The 19,440-nt window shown below is 43.0% G+C and overlaps 2 protein-coding genes across 2 annotated transcripts in view; one reads left to right on the top strand and one right to left on the bottom strand.

Annotated features, from left to right (window-relative positions):
* Window positions 1-19,440, top strand: part of ANKEF1 (ankyrin repeat and EF-hand domain containing 1) — a 465,781-nt gene that overhangs the window by 30,016 nt on the left and 416,325 nt on the right. The gene's annotated exons all lie outside the window — the stretch shown is intronic.
* The window catches only part of PAK5 (p21 (RAC1) activated kinase 5), a 284,881-nt gene that overhangs the window by 24,570 nt on the left and 240,871 nt on the right, over window positions 1-19,440 (bottom strand). The window contains exons 4-5 of the mRNA XM_060612126.3: window positions 17,626-18,411; window positions 993-1,484 (exon numbers count right to left, since the gene is read on the bottom strand). Of these exons, the coding sequence (XP_060468109.2) occupies window positions 993-1,484; window positions 17,626-18,411 (1,278 nt within the window). The remainder of the gene's footprint in view (window positions 1-992; window positions 1,485-17,625; window positions 18,412-19,440) is intronic.

The raw sequence follows: 19,440 nt of genomic DNA, 5'->3' as shown, positions 1-19,440 counted from the left end.
CTCACTAGTAATAATAGTGTTAATTAAAGCAAGAAGATTTATTTATCTCTATCAGATTAACAGAGATCACATGACAGTATCCAGTGCTGGTAAGGATGACATAAGACTATATCAGTGAGGGCCCTCATTGTTACAAACTTTCTGTAAGTCAATACTTTATATTACTTTCTCTAAAGAGAAAAAATATAGAAATATTGAAATATTAAAGTAGCTATTTCTTGGTTGTGAGATTATGGGACATTTTCTGTATTTTCCACAGGAAGAATTCATTATTACTATAGTTAGGAAAACATATCTTAAATTTCCCAAAGAGTGATAATCTGTCACTAAGCTGACCTCTGTTTATTGAGATTATTTTTTAAATCTTTAATTAACAAAAAATTTAATGTCTATTTTTGAGAGAGAGAGAGGTTGAGAGATGGAGACAGAGCTGTCCAGCACAGAGCCTGATATGGGGCTCGAACTCATGAACCATGAGATCATGACCTGAGCCAAAGTCAGACACAACCAACTGAGCCACGCAGATGTCCCTGTTTATTGAGATTTTTAAAAAATGGCTATAAAGGGTATATACATGGTATCACCACCATGTGTAAAATGTATATATACATCTACATAGACAGTGTAGCATGAGGCTTTGGAATCTGCTAGAATTCAAATCCCAGATCTATCATTGACCTGCTCTATGACCCTGGGCTAGTCACTTAACCTGAGTCCAGGTTTCCTTGTTGCTATAGCAATAACGTCGGTCTCATAGGGTTGTTGTGCAAATCAGGCCATATCAGTGCTTAGCATAGTGGCTGATCCACATCAGTACTTTGTAAATGTAGCAGCCATACATGCATAGAGAAAGACCAGAAGGATTATGGGGGCACTATTTTTGTATTTACATTTTCATTGCTTTCTAGTGTCCTACACTGTATGTGCAATATTTTTGCGTGGGAAATAAATGTTACATAGGAGAGAAATAATGATCTGAACACACCGCATACCTCATTAAAGAGCAGTTCTCGTCTCTGTTGCTTGCGGAGGTCCATTTTCTTCACTGCAACTTGTTTCCCTGTGTGTTTCTCAGTTGCGATGCACACAATGCCAGTTGACCCTTCTCCGATTTTGATAAAGTTGTCCAAGTATTCTCTGGGGTCTCCGGGGCTGACCACCAGCTGCAGAGCAGCCCGAAACTGTTCATGGGACACCCTGGAGGGCTGCTGGTCTGAAGAGGAGCCCCAGCTGGGTGGGGGGTAGGTACTGGATGAGATACTCAGAGAGCTCAGATAAGAAGCTGTGGAGATGTACTGTGAACTGGTCTGCAGGGAGGGGTGGTGGTAGAGGGTGGCTTTGTGGTACCCAGATGGGTACTGGTGGCTGCTTGAGGAGTAGCCTGCTTTGCTTTGACTTTGAGGTAGTTTGGCGGGCCCCCTGGGGTAGGTGTCAGACCCTGACAGCGGAGGGCTGAGGACCATCTGTGCTCGATCGTAATCCACCTGGGAAGACAGACACGGATGGAAAATATTCACATGCTAGATCTGAATGCCGCAGTCAGTGAGCCAACCCACAGTTGGCCTGAATGAAGAGTGCCATTATACAACATGGTCGTGGGTGACATTTACCTTGTGAGGTCCCAGGTTGTCCCTGCTTCCACCATTTCCCTACCCTCTACCCCCATCCAGCCTCTTTCTTCCCCTTTCCCTACTAAAATCCCCAGAAGCAGACTATGAGACCTGGATTTGAATATAAATGGTGAGAGGTGATCCCAGGAGTTATGAAGTGAGACAAGGAAGGGGAAAACCAATAAAGGGTGAGTCATAGACTATGATGGTTAATTTTATGAGTTAACTTGGCTAGGCCACAGCATCTGGTTGTTTAGTCAAAAACTAGTCTAGATATTACTGTGAAGGTATTTTTTAGATGTCATTGACATTTAAATGAGTAGATTTTGAGCAAAGCAGACTGCCCTCCATAAAGTGGGTGGGCTGCATCCAATCAGTTGAAGGCTTTAAGTGAAAAGACTAAGGTCATCCACAGAGGACTCATTTTCTCTGTGTGTGTGTGTGCGCGCGCGTGCACACACACACACACACACACACACACACACACACACACCCCTACTGGTTCTGTTTCTCTAGTGAACCCTAAAAGGCACAGCAAGTTACCAATGAAACAGGGAACCTAATTCCACTAGGTAACCCTGCATCCTCAGAGACTATATTAAGCAGGTACCTGGGAGTTATCCCATCTGAGGGGCAGAGAGCTGGAATATTTATGCACCAGCTCCCTTTAAAACACTGTTTAACATCTGCTTCCATGGATATTAGTTTCCTGGTACTTCTGGCCTGCCATGTTCTGGGCTGGGTAGGCTCCAGTGGGTAGAGAAAGCTCTTAGAACCAGAATTTCTCAATTTTGGTACTATTGATTTTGGGGTCCAGATAACTATGTGGGCGACTGCCCTGGATATTGCAGGATGTTTTAGCAGCATCCCTGGCCTTTACCCACTAGATGCCAGGAGCAGTCTCTTCTGCCAGTCATTACCAGCAAAAATTTCTTGAGATGTTTTCAAATATCCCCAGAATATGGGTAAAATTGTTCTTGGCTGAGAACTACTGCTTTAGACAAAGGAAAGCAGTGTTGGCAGACAGAAGCAATAGGTGACGAAGGGATATGGCTGGGCAACAACTGTACCCACTGCTCCTAGGAGAGGGCTTTCTCCCCCCTCATCTGAACCACACGGAGAGTTTTAGTTAAAATGTGCCTTATCCAATGTGTATTTAGGCCTTGTTTTCTTTTTTGGGAATGTAAGATCCCATTTGTCATTAACGGGTGTTAGTCTTCAATGAGATAGGGATAGAAGGCCTTTGTCCATGCTTTTGAACCCATCTACTGGAGGGGGGATGTACTACCCACACATATAACCTAGCAGATATATGTAAAAGGAAAAATATTGTTCCCTGTGCTAAGCAGCTTTTCAGTATGGACCATAAGGTAAGTACAATGCTCTCATCAAATATGTAGAAATATAATTGAGAGCAGCCAAAATTTGCAGGGCTGTGTGTGTGAAAGGAAATTTGGTCATCCTTCAAAAGGATTCTGGCAGAGAACACTTTACTCTGGTAATTAAGGATGGATTGAGGGAACTCAACAGAGGAATATAGGGAGGGAAGACAGAACAAGGGTAGGGGAAGTCATTGAGGGGTTTATATGATACTTGATGTACAGCCAGCAATTGCTCCCTGAGAGGTATCAGGAAGGATCTTTGACTACCCCTGGAATGGCTGAGGTCATGAATATACCACATCATGCCACATTCACCTCCTTGCCCAGGATAGAATGCACTAATCGCTCAATGCACTCATATATAATATTCTGATGACAACACAGTGCTGGGTACACAGAAAGCTCTCCAAAAAGATTTTTGATTATACTAACACAGCACCCTAGGAAATCTCTACCACTCTACTGGGATGTACAGGAAATGACACGTATATGCCCCCACCCCCCATCTATCTCAAGGATCTATATCTACTCTAATATATGGATACTGGCTACATGTAACTACTTAATTGAAATCAACAAAAAAATTAAAATAAAACATTCAGTTCCTCAGTTACAGTATTCAGATACATTTTAAGTATCCAATAGCCACACATTGGACAGCATGGATATACAACATTTTCACCACTGCAGAAAGTTCTACTGGGTAGTACCTTTCCAAATAAATTCATTGCTCCCATGTAGTACATTCATGAAGCCCACTGATTAATCTTTGAGCAACTGTTAGGTGCTAGGCACCACTTTAGGTGCCATGGGAAGGTCCAGCAATAATAAAAATGGATGGTATTTCTGCCCTCTTGGGGTTTATATTCTAGAGGAGACAGGTAATAAATAAGAAAACCAATAAATATACAGTATGCAGTCCAGTATTAATAAAGACATGAAGAAAATAAAACAAAGCAAGGGGCTTGAGATTAATGAGATGCCATCTTGGATGTAATGGCCAAGGAAGGCCTCTCTGAGGTGGTGCCATTTGAGCAGTAACCTGGCTGACATGAAGAAATAGGCCCAATGTCTATGTGGGGAGGGGTAGTCTGGGGAGAGGGCACAGCACACACAGAATTCTAAGAAAATACAGGCTTGAGGAATAGCACAGAGGTTCGTCTAGAGTGCAGGGGAGTCATTTTGGAAAGATGGCCAGAAAAGCAGCTAGGAGGGGATCATGTACACCATGGCAAGGGCGCTGGCTGTCACTCTGAGTAAGATGGGAACCATTGGAGGTTGCTGAGAAGAGAAACATGAGCTTAATATTGATCCTGATCTGCATGCTGGAGCAGAAAAGACCTTTGTGGCAAAAGAGGAAACAGGAATGCCTGTTAGCTTATTGTGGTCCGTGTGAGTTGAGATTAGATTGGCTATTGTAGTTGGGGTAGTCCCCTCCTACACTGTAGCAGGCTCATCTGTCTGGCCAAAAGAATATAGTGGAAGTGATAGCAAGTGCCTTCCATGACCAAAAAAGATATTGTGGCTCCTCTGCCTTCTCTCTTGGATACCTGTCCTGGTTTTCTCTTGCTGCCATGTCTTGAGGGATTCAATAGAGAGGTCCAAGTGCAAGGTCTCCTGCCAAGAGTCAGAAACTGAGGTCTTCCACCAACAGCCATATGAGCCATCCTAGAAGTGATCGTCTGGTCCCAGTCAAGCTTTCAGATGACTAGACCTGGCTGACATCTTGACTGCAACCTCATGAGAATCTCAAGGCCAGAATCATCCAGCTTAGTAAGTAAGTCACAGAGAAGTGACCCAAAGAAACGGTGTGAGGTAATAAATAAATAGTAATAAATGTTTATTATTGTTTTACATCATTAAGTTTTAGAATAATCTGTTACATGGCAAAAGCTAATTATTACATGGGGGAAACAAAGAATTCCAGCATGGCTGCGTTAAGTTTGGCAGAACCATCAAGCATCTACGCAGAGATGTTGCTTAGGTGACTTAGACATGCTTTGCGTCCAGGAAAGAGATGAAGCTAAGACATGCATCTGAGCATCACTGGCGTTTAGTTGGTATTAAAGCCATGATGTTGCATGTGTAAGAGAAAATCCAAGGACCCCAACATTCAGAGACCAGAAAAGGCAGGAAGATGTTGCATAAAGGAGCACAGAAGAAGTAGCCAGAAATGTAGGAGAGAAAGTAAGGGACTAGGTGGTCCTGAGTCAAGGTACGAAAACATTTCAAAAAGGAAGAAGTAATGAAGCATGTCAAATGCCATGGAGAACTCAAGTAGGATGGGGCATGTTGCTCATTGGATCTGGCAATATGGTGGTCACCTGGAAGACAGCAGGTGTTCCAAGCTCCTGCCTCATCACACATCATCACACACCTATTCCAGAAGTCTGGCAGCAAGAGTTGAACACAGTTGGCTCCTTAAAATTCCTACCATGGCACCATTCTCACTTCTTTTGCACTGTTCATTGGCTCCCAGATGACAGTGCTGGCCTGTGCACATCCAGCAGTGAAGTCTTTCCTAGTCATGAAAACACCAGAATCTACTCAGGTGAGTTCACCACTCAGGCAGCCTTGCACCACCCAGCAGGAACAAGGGTACTTTGAAGCCAGGGCCCTGTCCTGGCTGTTCAGCAAGAGAAAACATGCTTTTGAGGGACATACTTAGGGTTCAATTCTGACTCTGATGGCTTTAGTCAAATCGCTAAGCCTCTCTGAGCCTCAGTTTTCTCATCTGTAAAATGGGGATCATAAATACCTCCCTCACAGGGTTTTGATGAAGCTAAACCTAGAGCAACCTAATGTCTAAGAAAACAGGCTCTGGGTTCAAAAATGTTTTCTGCCATTTACACATTGTGTGACATGGGGCAAGTTATTTAAACTTCTGCACTCCAGTTTTCTCATCGGTAAAATGGGAATTGTAACAATAGTAACTACCTCTTTAGGTCATTGTGAGCTCTGAAGGACTGAATGCACATCAAAGGATTTGAATAGTGACTGGCCAATATACTCTACATGCTGGTATCATTATAGAAAGTCCTTAGCATAGTGGGAATGCAAGAGAAAAGAAATAGTAACATATTTTTTTAAAAGCCCAGCTAGCACTTATTGAATATAATATACTGGTAGCAAATGTATTCCTATACTAATGTATAATGTATCCTCAAAACAATCAGCAAAGATGGTTTTAATTATAATCTACTGAATACTGTATTATAATTAAGATGCTGTATTTGAAATCACGCTGAATTTGTGCTATACTCAGGGAAAACTGGTTTGTTTCTGTGATGTGGGGAGGGGGAATAAAATGTCAATGTGAATTAAACAACTGGGTTCTTCCCTTAAATTAAGTTTGAGATTAGCCAGGCCCAGGCTAATTACAAGGCCAGCATGTGAGGGGAAGCAGGGTCTATGACTTTTATTTTTGAAAGTATGTCCTGGGAACTATCACATGGCCTCATCCCGCGGTGTCTTCCGTGGAGGCCTGGCTCCTGTACTTTAAGCGAAATTGAATTCATTCCCCACAAGCATGTGTAACTGATCTCCGAAGATATATTAAAAATAAAAATCCAGTAGGAATCGCAAACACCACTCCGTACCACATCAGGCCACTTCTCTCCTTTACCGACTGTCAACAGCATTATCCGAGCCTACTCTTAGCAGCCAACGTGTGGCATAAAGAAAAGGAGGCCTGCCTACACGAATGGGACCATTTCCAGTCAGAGAGGGAAGGCTGAGTTGTTCACTGGGAGCTAAACATCTTTGAAATTAGGTTTTTGAGACAAAACCGTGCTACTGTTTTTCATGCCTGCCAGTAAGAGGCACAGACTCAAAAAAAAAAGTGATGGGTGAGGAGCAACCACTCTCACAAGAAACAATTTTTGAACAAAATTCGAGGTGTATCTGTAGAAGGAGAATTGACTGCTTCCAGGGAGAGAACATGTGGTCCTCCCTCCAGGTTTCCATCGGTTCAAGGAGAAGATGACAGACTAACAGCTGACTTTGGGAAGGAGAAGTGAATGTCCTGGCTCAGGGCCACCATGTTGCTGACCTATAGCCTTCAGTTGGGTCATTAACCCACCCAACTGTGGGTTCCATGATAGCATTGCTGGCCTATTTGTGCCAGCCTCATTCTTTTTCACTCTGAGAGTCAAGAAAGGGGAAATTTATCCCATTTTATTGTGGATAAAATGGAGCCTCAGGGAGGTAAAACTACCCCCCCAACCCCCGCCACTAGCCATCCAAGGCAAATGGCCCTCCATTCCCTCAAGAGGATTGCACAACCTAGTTCTTCTTCTGCTCAGGTCAGTCTTTCACTCCGAGGGGGAGGATGTCTAGATGTCCCAGGCGCTAGGCACATTGGCACTACAGGCCTGCATTCTTGCCTGTCTTGACATTTCTACCATTACTTGTCACCTCCCCGCTCTGTGTAATCAAGGCTGAGACACTCACTCCTTGAAAGAATGCAGGGGCATGTTAATGGGAGCCAAAGCAGGGCCCCTTCCATTAACCAACTGCTCTTTTAGAAGTCTATCCCTGTAGGAGTGATACATATAAATGTTAATAATGATAATTGACATTTGCTGAGTGGTTTCCATGTGCCAGGGACTGTTTTAAACACTTTATATACATAGATGCATTTAAACCTCAAGTTACACAATGAGATAGGCCCCATAATTGTTCCATTTTACAGATAAGGAGACTGAAGCACAGTGAGTTCAAGCAGCTTATGCAAAGGTCTGAAAGCTATTTAGAAGTAGAGTTGGTTGGGGCGCCTGGGTGGCTTAGTCGGTTAAGTGTCTGACGTTGGCTCAGGTCACAATCTTGCGGTTTGTGAGTTCAAGCCCTGTGTTGGGCTCTGTGCCGACAGCTCAGAGCCTGGAGCCTGCTTCGGATTCTGTGTCTCCCTCTCTCCCTGCCCCTCCCCTACTCTCTCTCTCTTCTCTCTCTGTCTTTCAAAAATAAACAAACATTAAAATAAAAAAAGTAGAGGTGGGATTCAAATTCAGATAATGTCACTTTAGAACTTGGGCCTTTGATATGTTGTCAGAGATACCCTTCAGTGATAAAAAGGTAGACATGGTCAGAGCAGAGGTGGGCATGGTGTGGAAAGACAACTACAGAGCAAAAGCATGGTTAAAGTGTTTCACCAGGGGCTCAGATGTCTGGAAGGCCAGGAGCAGAATGCTAGAAATACAAGGGCCAGAAAATGATGAATGATAATGCCTGGGGTGGTGAGGGAGGTGAAGATAAATTAAGTTTGTTTTGTTTTTTTTTTTTGAAGTGTTGGCTTAGAGAAATCAGCTCAAAATACACAGCAAAGAAATAACCATCACAGCAAAATGAGCTGATCATCTATGTACAGAACTCATCACTTTCATTATTGCGTTGGCCAGACCAGAACTTTGTGTTCACCTACAGTAATGTCCTTTCTTTTGCTAAGAAGAAAGCAAGCCCGAGCTTTCTTCTGTAACAAGCCCTCGTGGCCCTCTTACATGGCCCTTAAACTGTTCTAATTATTTCATTGTCTTACTCTAAATAATCTTTCCCATGATACCCTATATTTGGAAATGGGTGAAAAAATCTGATGAATTTGTTCATGTATATTGTTTTGCACAGACACACACGTTTGTGCATGTAAGCAAGGCTTTCAAAGGAGTAAAGCTTGACCTGTGTGATCTTTTTCACAACTGATCTACAAATATATATTCTAGAAAAAAAAAGTACATTCAGAGTGTAGTATCTTGAGACGGATATAGATTTTAATCATTTAGTGAAACCACAATGCAGTAGAAGCAGGCCAACGAAAGGTACAGATATTTAACAAGCAAATCCAATGTACCTTTCCAAAACATCTATGTAAGTGGTTCACCTCTGAAGACATTGCAAGGGCACAGGACTAGAAGCAGGGGTGGAAAACAACACCAGAAAGGCTTTCTTCCCACCCCTCCTGAGAGAATGGTCCCGGGATTTTGTGAAAGAGTAACTTCATAGAAATGAGACCATGGTCCACATACTTTTAAGGGGGGGACTTCCAAATGGCAAGATGTAATAAGAGCAGACTAGACCGTTTTGCAAATTATCACCAAACCTGCCAAAGTGCTTAGCTGCAGTGCTATGAGACCAGTAATTATCATTGAAAATCGAATACGTTCTGAAAAGGAATTCTCTCTACGGGATTCTTTAAAAACACTAAAAGAACTTATACGCAGTTTTGGTTTGCTTCCTCTTTGAAATGCTCAATAACATGCATTCGTAGTTTAGGTTCCATTTTTTAGTTGCCTTCAAGTATACCACACAAATTAATTCTTAAAGAACTGTGCCCTTCCTTTCATGTCTCTATTCAAACTGAATCAAAACATAAGGGCACAAAACAAACAAAAGGCTATATTATACGGGCATAAATAATCCAGGGCTAACAACTCAGCGGGACTACCCTTCGACAATGAGCACAACGTCTCCAAGGATAGGGTCAGACACAGGCTTGCGATGTATCAAAATTATAAATAATTATAGCAATGAATTCATTTAATCAATCAATTTCACCAGTGGTACGCTGGGGTGGACGGGCATAAAACTCCACACAGCTATCAATTGCTCCGATTACAGCTGGCTGTCAGCCAGAATTCCCCTGATCCATGTTCGTTAAATGCACATTAATCTGAATTTGGCAGTGTAATCAAGGACCTAACTGAACTGTGAAATTGAATTCTGCAGTAGAACATCATTTGACCATTTTATGCCAAGGCTGGAAAAAAAAAAAAAAAAAAAAAAAAGGTTTGGTGGGGGGAGGGCGGGAGAAAGAAAAGAAGGGAAAAAAAGTCCTGAGGCAGCATCTATATGTTCACCGTGGTCTTCTGTACTGGTGACAGGGAGGCTGTGGCTAGGTCGTGCTGGACTGGGCGTGTGTGTGTGTGTGTGTGTGTGTGTGTGTGTCTGTGCCTGCAGAATGGGGACTGCGGAACGCTCAGTGAAAGATGGACAGTGTCTCTTTCCACTTCCCACAGAGCTACAAGGGATGGGAGGCAGCTGGTTCCAGTGCCTGAGTGTGATGCTCCAATACACCTTTGCGGAGTACAATAAAGCAAAGAGACTGCTCCTCTGAAAAATGAAAGAGCCAGACTGGGTGTTGTTTGTTCTACGTAAATCAAATGTGGGATAAAAGTGAATCACAGACCTCTATCATCTGAACAAGGAAAGGACGTCTGAAATTGTCCTTCCTTGACTCAAAGGGAAGTGTAGCAGTAGCAGCCTCGGCTTTGGGAAAGGAGAGTGACTGCCCGTAAGAATTCCAGGGAGAATCAGTAACTAGCTTTCTCTGCAGGGACATGTTAGAAGCTGGCAATTAGGGGAAAGGGATTCATTAAATCCTGTGACTTGAATATGTATTTACTCTCATGTATCCCTCTGGTTGTTCTCTGCCATGCCAATTCTCCTTGATATGAGCAGGAATGGCACTGATGGGAGCTATTCCCCATCTGCCTCAGGTGGGGGAAGGTTACTGCACCCTAATACAACTCCTGCTTGAAGCAAGACTTCGACAATTGCCCAGCCATGGTCAGTTTCCTCCGATTTACTTATTTCCATTTACAAAATGAAATGGCCCTATTTCATATTTGCCCTGCCTAGATGACGAAGGGACACAGCACACAATATGAGCTGCCATTCAATTTTGGTAAGAGAAGCAAGCATATGCTATCACTGCCAATGAGCAGTGGTCATGAGCAGGTCCTACTTGGAACCTGAAGAATCAAGGTGTCTGCTTAAGGTTTTGATGCAGGGGCCTTGGGAAGTAGGTTACCTTCTGGATAGTCAGACACTTGCTGGATTTCCAAACTGCATGTAGCAGGAAGCCACGCACCATATGTGTTTTGCAAGGAGATCTCCCACGCCATGATACTGGATTCCTATTTAGGCATGCAGGCAACTTACACCCCTTATGACATGAAGGAGGAAGAGTCATGCTTTACCCTGCCTTACAAAATATATGGCAAATGCACACTGAGACAGCGTGGACAAGCGGCTTATGACCTCTACAGGTAGGGAAAGCTTAGTTAAGGAAGTGAATAAATCTGTGATCAGCAGGCTTAAGCATACAGGTATTTCAGGCTCTTTTCCACCTCTGAATTGGTGTCTTCAACCTTCACCCCCTGCCCCCGCCCCCCCTTGCTCCTCCAGACACAAAGAATGCATTTTCTGTTCAAGAGCAGATTACTAAGACCTGAGACTGGCCACCGCCTGCAGCTACAGGGGTGGGGAGGGGGTATCTGCACCTCTGGGGATTGGCTCCCTGCTGCAGAATATGGTTCAAGTATGTCAGGGCCTCCAAGACAGCCGGAACACATATTGCCAGGTTAGATGAATTTCATTTTAATTTGCTAATGGCAATCTCACTCATAATTTACTTTGATCCATAGGAATATTCATGGGAAGATATGTCCATTCATATACAAACAACCCCTATAGTCTTCCTGCCAAAGGGACAGGTGTCTGAGATGCTCTGAATCACCTTTTTGGATGTTTTATGAGCCGGAATCAACACCCTATAAGAGCCCATATGTAAAGAAAAAAATCAAAATAATACCCATTGTTATATTAAGCGATTAGCACCTCTCTTTCCTTCCCTCTCTTCCCTTGACATCTGATTTTTGTTGCAGCTCATAAGAGTTTACCAGCATTCCCATTGCCACAGGATCTCTGAAAGTGTTCAGCTGGAATCCTTAGCAGATAAGAAGCTGAAGTTTTGTTCCTGAACCCTGGCAGAATCTCGGTGTACTAGTGTGTCACAAAGAACAGTGAGTCATTCAATTATTGATGCAGGAAGATGAAGCACATTAGTTCAGCTTTTTCCTTCCAGGTAAAGCAAAGGAACAGCTGAGCAGTGAAAAACCATTGCAGTGGTGACCCCAGATCTGGGGAATCATGCCAGTTTTCTTGCACCCTCTCTCTCCACTCAGAACTCCTTAATATGTCATCTGTTTGGGATGTCCTGGATTGCAGCACTGGTCATTTTGCTGCCCAGTGTAGACCAGATGCTTGGGGTAACATGGAGGGGTTGGCTGGCAAGAACCATCATGACTGGAGATGTAGTTACATATGATGATTCTTGCTTAAATGTTGCTAAATACTCTGCTCTCTTAACATCTGGCCTCTATGGGGAAGTCTGAGAATTTCATGTCCATCCTATAGAGTAGAGCAATTGGTAAGGTGGCGGGATTGGGGTCCTTCAGCTAGCTCCGTCACTCAGGAGTCACAGGGCCTTGAGGAAGGCACATAGCTACTCTGGCCTTCTGTGACCCGCATCTCTAAGGTGAGGGCATCAGTACTTATGAGTCTGTGAGGGCAAAGTCACATGGAACTTGTTCCCATGTTTTGAAAAAAAAATGTAACAGATTACACAGAGAGGATGTTTCTATGGCTGGTGTTAGCAGATATGGGGACATGTCTTCCAACCAAAAATATTTCAGGGAATAAGGGCTAACACTGAGTGCCTGCCATGTGATAACTCCTTTACATTTACTGATCTTTTTTAATCTGTAGAAGAAGTTCAAAGTAGGTATGGAAACACTCTACAGATGAGCGAACTGAGGCACAGACAAGATCATAAAGCCAGTAAGTGCTTAAATCCAGAGAATCGGATTTTAGAACTTGTGTTCTTAAACGTCTTTTGTAATGGGTGAGAACATCTGGACTGTCATTCATAAAAGAGAATAACACCATCACTCAAGGTAGAGTATATATGAGAGTCTCAGGGATCGTTACTTTTTTTTTAATTTTTAAAACATTTATTCATTTTTGAGAGAGGGAGGGAGGGAGGGAGGGAGGGAGGGAGGGAGGGAGGGAGAGAGAGAGAGAGAGAGAGAGAGAGAGAGAGAGAGAGAGAGAGAGAATGCACACTGGGTAGGGCAGAGAGAGAGGAAGACCAGAATCTGAACCAGGATCAAGGCTGGGAGTTGTCAGAACAGAGCCCAACATGGGGCTTGAACACATGAATCGAACTGCAAGATCATGACCTGAGCCAAAGTTGGATGCTTAACCAACTGAGCCACCCAGGTGCCCCAGGGATCGTTATTCTTAATGCCTCTTTTTGACCAGTGATCCCAGTTTTTTGGCCACAAATCAGTCTGGGTGACACTAAGGAGCTTCTCAGAGGACTTCACCCTACCCTACCCTACAGAGAGAATAAAGGACAGTCCCCATGTACCCCAAATCCGTCTGTGACTCATCACCCATTTCTCACCAGCAAGGTGAGGGCTAACTGTGGCATATCTGAGCCCTGAGGCCTCATATCCATCTTTTTCCTCCTCAGTTTTCTTCTGTGGAAACAGGAATGTTCTGGAATATATCGACTTTGGAGTCAGATGGACCTAATTTTCGATCCTGACTCAGCTGTTTACCTTCATATCCTTGGGAAGTCGATAAAGACTTGGCCTCTGTCTTTCAGCTTTCTCAGGGTAAAAGGGAGATGATCCTGAAGTCTTCCAGAATCGTCATGAGGGCTCAACGGGGGTAATGCTTGCAAAACACTTGGCACAGTGCCTGGAATAAGGTAACCCTCGGCTTCATGTCACAGCCGCCATCTGGTATGCTATACATACAGATACATGTGTGTATTCATAATCAGGCTGCCGCAATTATTAACTTATATAACCCTCACACAACATGATTGTCCCCATTTTATAGATAGGGAAGTAGAGTTAAGCAATTTACTCACCCAGTTGTAAGTGGTAATGTCAGGACTCAAATCCAGGCAGTCTACTTCCAGAACCTACACCCTTGAATGCCAAAAGGTACTTGACAAATAGTTAGCCTTGAACTGTGGTTCTCAGCTGGGACTGATTTTCCTCCCTGCTGCCCCAGAGGTCATTTGACAGTGTCTGGAAATATTCTGGATGTTACAGGAAGAGATGCCACTGGCACTTAGTGGTAGAAGCCAGGGATGCTGTTAATCATCCTACAGTGACAGCTCCTCCCCTGCAACAAAGAATTATCAGGCCCAGAATGTCCACAGTGTTGAGGCTGAGAAACCCTGCTCCTGAGTGGGACAGTACCATACAACCCTAGAGGACTTCACTGTTAAAGGTATTCAAAGGAGCTTGGAAGGAGGCAGGTTGAAGGCTTAGTGCCTGCAGAATTCCTGTGCCACTGGGGATATATCCAAGGTCTAGCAAAGGGGCCGAGCCCGGACAGCTGGATCCCAGCTTGGCTATGAGCTGACCTGGCTATTACCAAGCCTCTCAGAGCCCCAGTTTCCTCATATGTACAAAGCAGGCAAGAGTTGCTGTCTTCCGGGACTGTGAGGCTCAACAAGGCAACACATGTGTCTGGCACATGGCAAGTGCTTAGTGAACTGGCAGAAGTGTGATTACACCAGGGGCTTCTCAGAGGCTGGAGCCAGAGCAAGAAATGGATTGCTGGGTCAGCACCGATACATGTGAGCTGGCAGCTGCCTGCTCCCTGGAGAGCCTGGGAATGAGCAAAATCAGAGGCATGGTGACAATATCTTCAGTCGGTTTCCCTCCCTGTAAAGCAGACTTGTCTGCAGGGGAGGGTGGAGGGCATTCTCCCTTCACATCAAGCTTTTTTCTTTTTTTAAAATTTTTTTAATGTTTATTTATTATTGAGAGACAGAGAGACACAGAGCATGAGCAGGGGAGGGGCCGAGAGATGGAGAGATACAGAATCTGAAGCAGGCTCCAGGCTCTGAGCTGTCAGCACAGAGCCCAATGCGGGGCTCGGACTCACAAACCGTGAGATTATGACCTGAGCCGAAGTTAGATATTTAACCGACTGAGCCACCCAGGCTCCCTCAAGCGGTTTTTATAGTTGTGTAGTGTGAACGGGTTTTTTTTTTGGCTTTATTTATTATCCCCCAAGGTTTCATCTGCCTTGTGGCAGCCAAAAACATTCAAAAGTAGGGAGATAGATGCTATATCTACAGATTTGTAACATCCTTGATTCCTGTCATGTCAACAGGAAAATTAGGTAGGCAGATAACACTGGAGGAGTTATTTCTGTGAGTTAATGTTAGTATTTTTCCTCCTTTAGGCCAAAATGTAAAACTGGTGTCTCTCTCTCTCTCTCTCTCTCTCACATACACACAACTTTCCTCCCATATTTGCTCTATCTGGAAACCCACACAAATTTGATCCTTTCTCTTATTATTTGAGATGTGAACATTACCCACCAGCCTCTAGGACTTTCCATAAGGCAAAGCCAAATTATCTGAGTCGTGATCTCTATTTCTTCCCTCAGCAGGAAATCCAAATGTGATTGGTAGATTTTTAAGACTACAGTTCTAAAGACACAGGCACCGAAGTCTTTTTAGAGAGATGTTATATTTTTAATCAAGTAAACGTTTTAATTACTAACATGCCTCCCACCACCTACCCTCCCACAAAACCTGCCCGTGAATTTCTCGTGGGTCCCATGTGACATGGAACAGCAGCTTGCTCCTTCAGAGCCCTTGATTATAAGGGCTGAAAAACTCTTGGTAGAAGTTCCCAAGTGTGAATATGTTGTCTTTTTTTTTTTCCTGAGCCACAACAGTTTCCTCATTATTTCTGTTACAGATATATCTTTTCTGAGCCACAATAGTTTTCTGCATTGTTTCTTGCACTGTTTCTGGGTTTAACAAAACCAGATTTCAGAGTAGGTCTGCTTTGCTTTATAATTGGAAGTCTGCAGGAAGAAGGACCCAGCAAGGAATGAAGCAAATTATCCCTTCCCTCCATCCTCTTCCTACTCCTCTACCTAGCTGAGACTTCTGGCGGCCACTGGGGCCCCTCATGGGTTTTAGTGGCAAATGCAGTTAATCCCCTGAAATCACGTATGCCCTCATAAGGGGAAGAATATGGGACTAGGAAAAACACCAGACCTGGATTTTGTCCTTGTTTTGCAACCAACTAATTATGAAACCTTAAGTATGCCACATGACACTCTGGACCTCAGTTTTTCCTCCTGTGAAATGGGTGGGCAGGCACTGTTGGGGGTTATATTAAATCCCAAATGCCTCTAGGATTAGGTTAATGAGAAAAATGAATGAAGTGGACTGAGAAGGGCCTCTCTCCTCTAATGGGTCAGCCTTTGCTTCCAGCCAATTCCATTTCCAATGCTATGTGAAAATTGTGCCCAGGCATGTCAGATCATCCCATTTTTTTTTTTTAAAAGAGAAGGCTGAAACCCAGAAGTTGAAGATACTAAATGAAATATCTTGATTTTTCAGAAGCTGGAGATGACTATTTTGTGGACCCAACAGGTCAATGGGCCAAATATGGCCCCAGGGCTGAATGGTTATTGTCTCTGGACAAAGCTTTTTCTATGACCTTGACACAAACAGCTTCCTACCATAAGTGTGCAACTACAGCACACATGCACAAATCACATTTGACCCTAAACAGCCAAAGTGGTCCTGAGAAAGGAGAACAAAGCTGGATATTTCAAACTATATTACAAAGTTATAGACATCAAAATGTATGGTATTGGCATAAAAGCAGACTCATAGCTCAAAGGAACAGACCAGAGACCAGAAATAAACCCACAAATATACAGTCCATCAAATTTCAGCAGAGGAGCCAAGAATATACAAATGCAGAAAGGATAGTGTTTTCAATAAATGGTGCTGGGAAAATTGGACAGCCACGTGTAAAAGAATGAAACTGGGTCCCTATCTTACTCTATACATAACAACTCAAAATGCATTAAAGACTTGAATGTAAGACCTGAAACCATAAAACTCCTAGAAGAAAAAGAGGGGGTAATTTCTTGGCATTGGTTTTGGCATGATTTTTTGTATTTGACACCAAAAGGCAACAAAAGTAAAAATAAACAAGTGGGACTACATCAAAATAAAAAGATTCTGCACAGCAAAGGGAAACATCAACAAAATGAAAATGCACCTACGGAATGGGAGAAAATATCTGCAAATCACGTATCTGATAAGAGGTTAAAAAATATAGAACGAAGTCATTCAACTCAATAGCAAAAAAAAAATCCCAAATAACCCAATCAAAAAATGGACAAAGGACCTGAATACACTTTTTTTCTAAAGAAGATATACAAATGGTCAACAGGTACATGGAAAGAAAGGTTCTAAACATCACTCATCATAAGAGAAAATCTAAACCACAATGAGATATCACCTCACACCTGTGAGAATGGTTATTAAATTAAAATTTAACTCTAAAATAAACTTTATTAAAAACTTACCATGCAATCCTGATTATTTTTTTCCTTTTCTATAGATCCATGTAAACTTTGTTAGAATATAGGAACCACTGTAATTACTCTATCTAATGGTTTATGATCATATGCTCCTTAATAGAGGACAGTACAATATGAGCAAACTATTTATTAGTAGTATATCAGGACATCTTTCAAATAAATAATTTTTTGTCTTTTAATCAGAAACCCTATAGGGGATCTCCAAAGACTTGGATTTTAATGAATAAATGTGCCTTGCCCTACATCCTCTGCCCCTGGGGCTCGTGGATAGAAATCAGGTAGGGTTTCGATATAGACTCTCACTTAAAAGGTGAAGCATCACATTAGATCTCTGTGAGAAGGTCATGTTAGCACCACCTTTGTGGGGTGCCTGCACATAAGAAGGAAGGAGGCAGTGAACATAACATTACCTTTGGAATGCACATTGTGGGCTCGGACAGGCGAGGGTAGGTGTAGGAGTTGTACGAATGTCCTTGGGGGTGGGTTTTAAATGCACTTGCTCCGAAGGGCATCATTGGTTCCTGGAGCCCCGAACCTGACCTGGACCTTTGCCGCATGGTGGGCTGAGGGCTGGTCTGATTCAAGTATGATGACTTTGGCCTCCTATCATAGTCATCTAGGCTGGGTCCCCACTCGCTTTCGCTGAACACCAGACTCTCCTTGGAATACCCGCTGGTCCCCGCAGTTCTAGAAGGCGTGAATTGGAATGGATAATCTAGAGGGGAACTGCTTGAGGCTCTCTGGTACTCCCACTTGAGCTCATTGTATTCACTTGGTTTGCTCAGTGAGTCCAAGTGTGTGTGATAATCAACAGGAAATCTGGCAATATCGGATTTCAAAGGCTTCATCTCAGAATAGTAGGCTTCCCCGTGTTTGGTCTTTGTGACATGCCCATTTTGCTTGGCGGCATGGCTGCCTTTATAAAACGGATCCAGGTCATCACCATAGAGACTCTTTTCTCGATACTTCTCAGTGCTGTAGTCAGCAGTGGTATCGGACTCGCTGGAATACTGCGAGAAGGTGATGAAGCCATTTTCTTCCCTATGGCCTTGACCATAGCTGGAGGCTCCCTGGTCTGGGGTGGGCGGGCTTTCTTTCCTTAGGGAGTTGGAGCGAGTCACAGAGATGTTGTCGAAGTCCTCCAGCAGGCCGTTGATGGAGGTTTCTTTGCACGGTTTATTTCCTCTAACGATTGTCTGGGAACAGTAAAGGGAATGCCATTTAAAGAAATCATTTCATGCTTTCAAACTGATATTGCAATCCCACCCCTACTCCACTGAGGAAAAAAGACACCAGGAACATCCACTAAAAAGTGATAAAAATTGATCGTTTCAGTGGTGAAATAAGTCAAATATTATATAACCTTAATTGCAAATTTGCCTTTACCTATCTCAATAGAGATATCAATTAAACATCAAAAAGCCATTTAGAAGACTATCAAAGCAATCACTGTCTTATTTACTAGTTAGGGGAAACCTCCTCCCTGGTTCCTCTCCTTAAATAATAAGCCCTAACCATCTAATGATAAGCTGATTATAATTTTAAGTCTATAACCGGTTATAAAAAGCATATTATTTCTTACATTCATTATTCATATTATTTGCAAAACGAGTAAGCATTGTCACTTGAGTATTAACATACCCAGGAATGGATGCACATTTTTTTTACCCTTTTACAGAATTCATAAAAATTGGAGTTACTAGATTTTATAGGAAAGGTAGGCATTTTCTGAACTACACTGAACAGCTTGAAGATCACTTATGAGATTTTATATGTGATCACATGTGATATTTTCATTAAGCATCTAACTGTAATGCTTGCTAGAGCCACACTTCTGTATCATCACGGCTGAGGTCTGGATGGCTTAGTAGTTGATGTGGTTGTTGTACTTGAACCTTAGTGACAAACTGCCGAGCCCAAATGTTCCCCTTAACGAACCTAAATAACACCAGAATACCAGGAACAGAAAGAAATCACAAACCACTTACAAAGCCAGTCAGCTGTGCCTTGACAATGACAAGGTTTGCAGCAAAATATGATGGGGGTGGATAAAAGAACAAAGAACAAAGTGTTGTGACTTCAGACTTCCAGAATTTTAGGAGAAAAATACCTTTGAGCAAGTAGCAAAGGAGTTCAAAATCGTCTCAGTATAATAGAGGATTTCAAACTAGAGGCAAAAGTCAAATTTGTCCTAGAACATAGGATTTATAGATCAGTGAAAGACA

This window comes from Panthera onca, chromosome A3 (assembly GCF_046562875.1).
Source record: "Panthera onca isolate mPanOnc1 chromosome A3, mPanOnc1 haplotype 2, whole genome shotgun sequence".
In the NCBI taxonomy this organism is placed as follows: Eukaryota; Metazoa; Chordata; class Mammalia; order Carnivora; family Felidae; genus Panthera; species Panthera onca.
The sequence above is the reverse complement of the archived record's forward strand: the minus strand, read 5'-3'. Positions and strand labels throughout refer to the sequence as shown.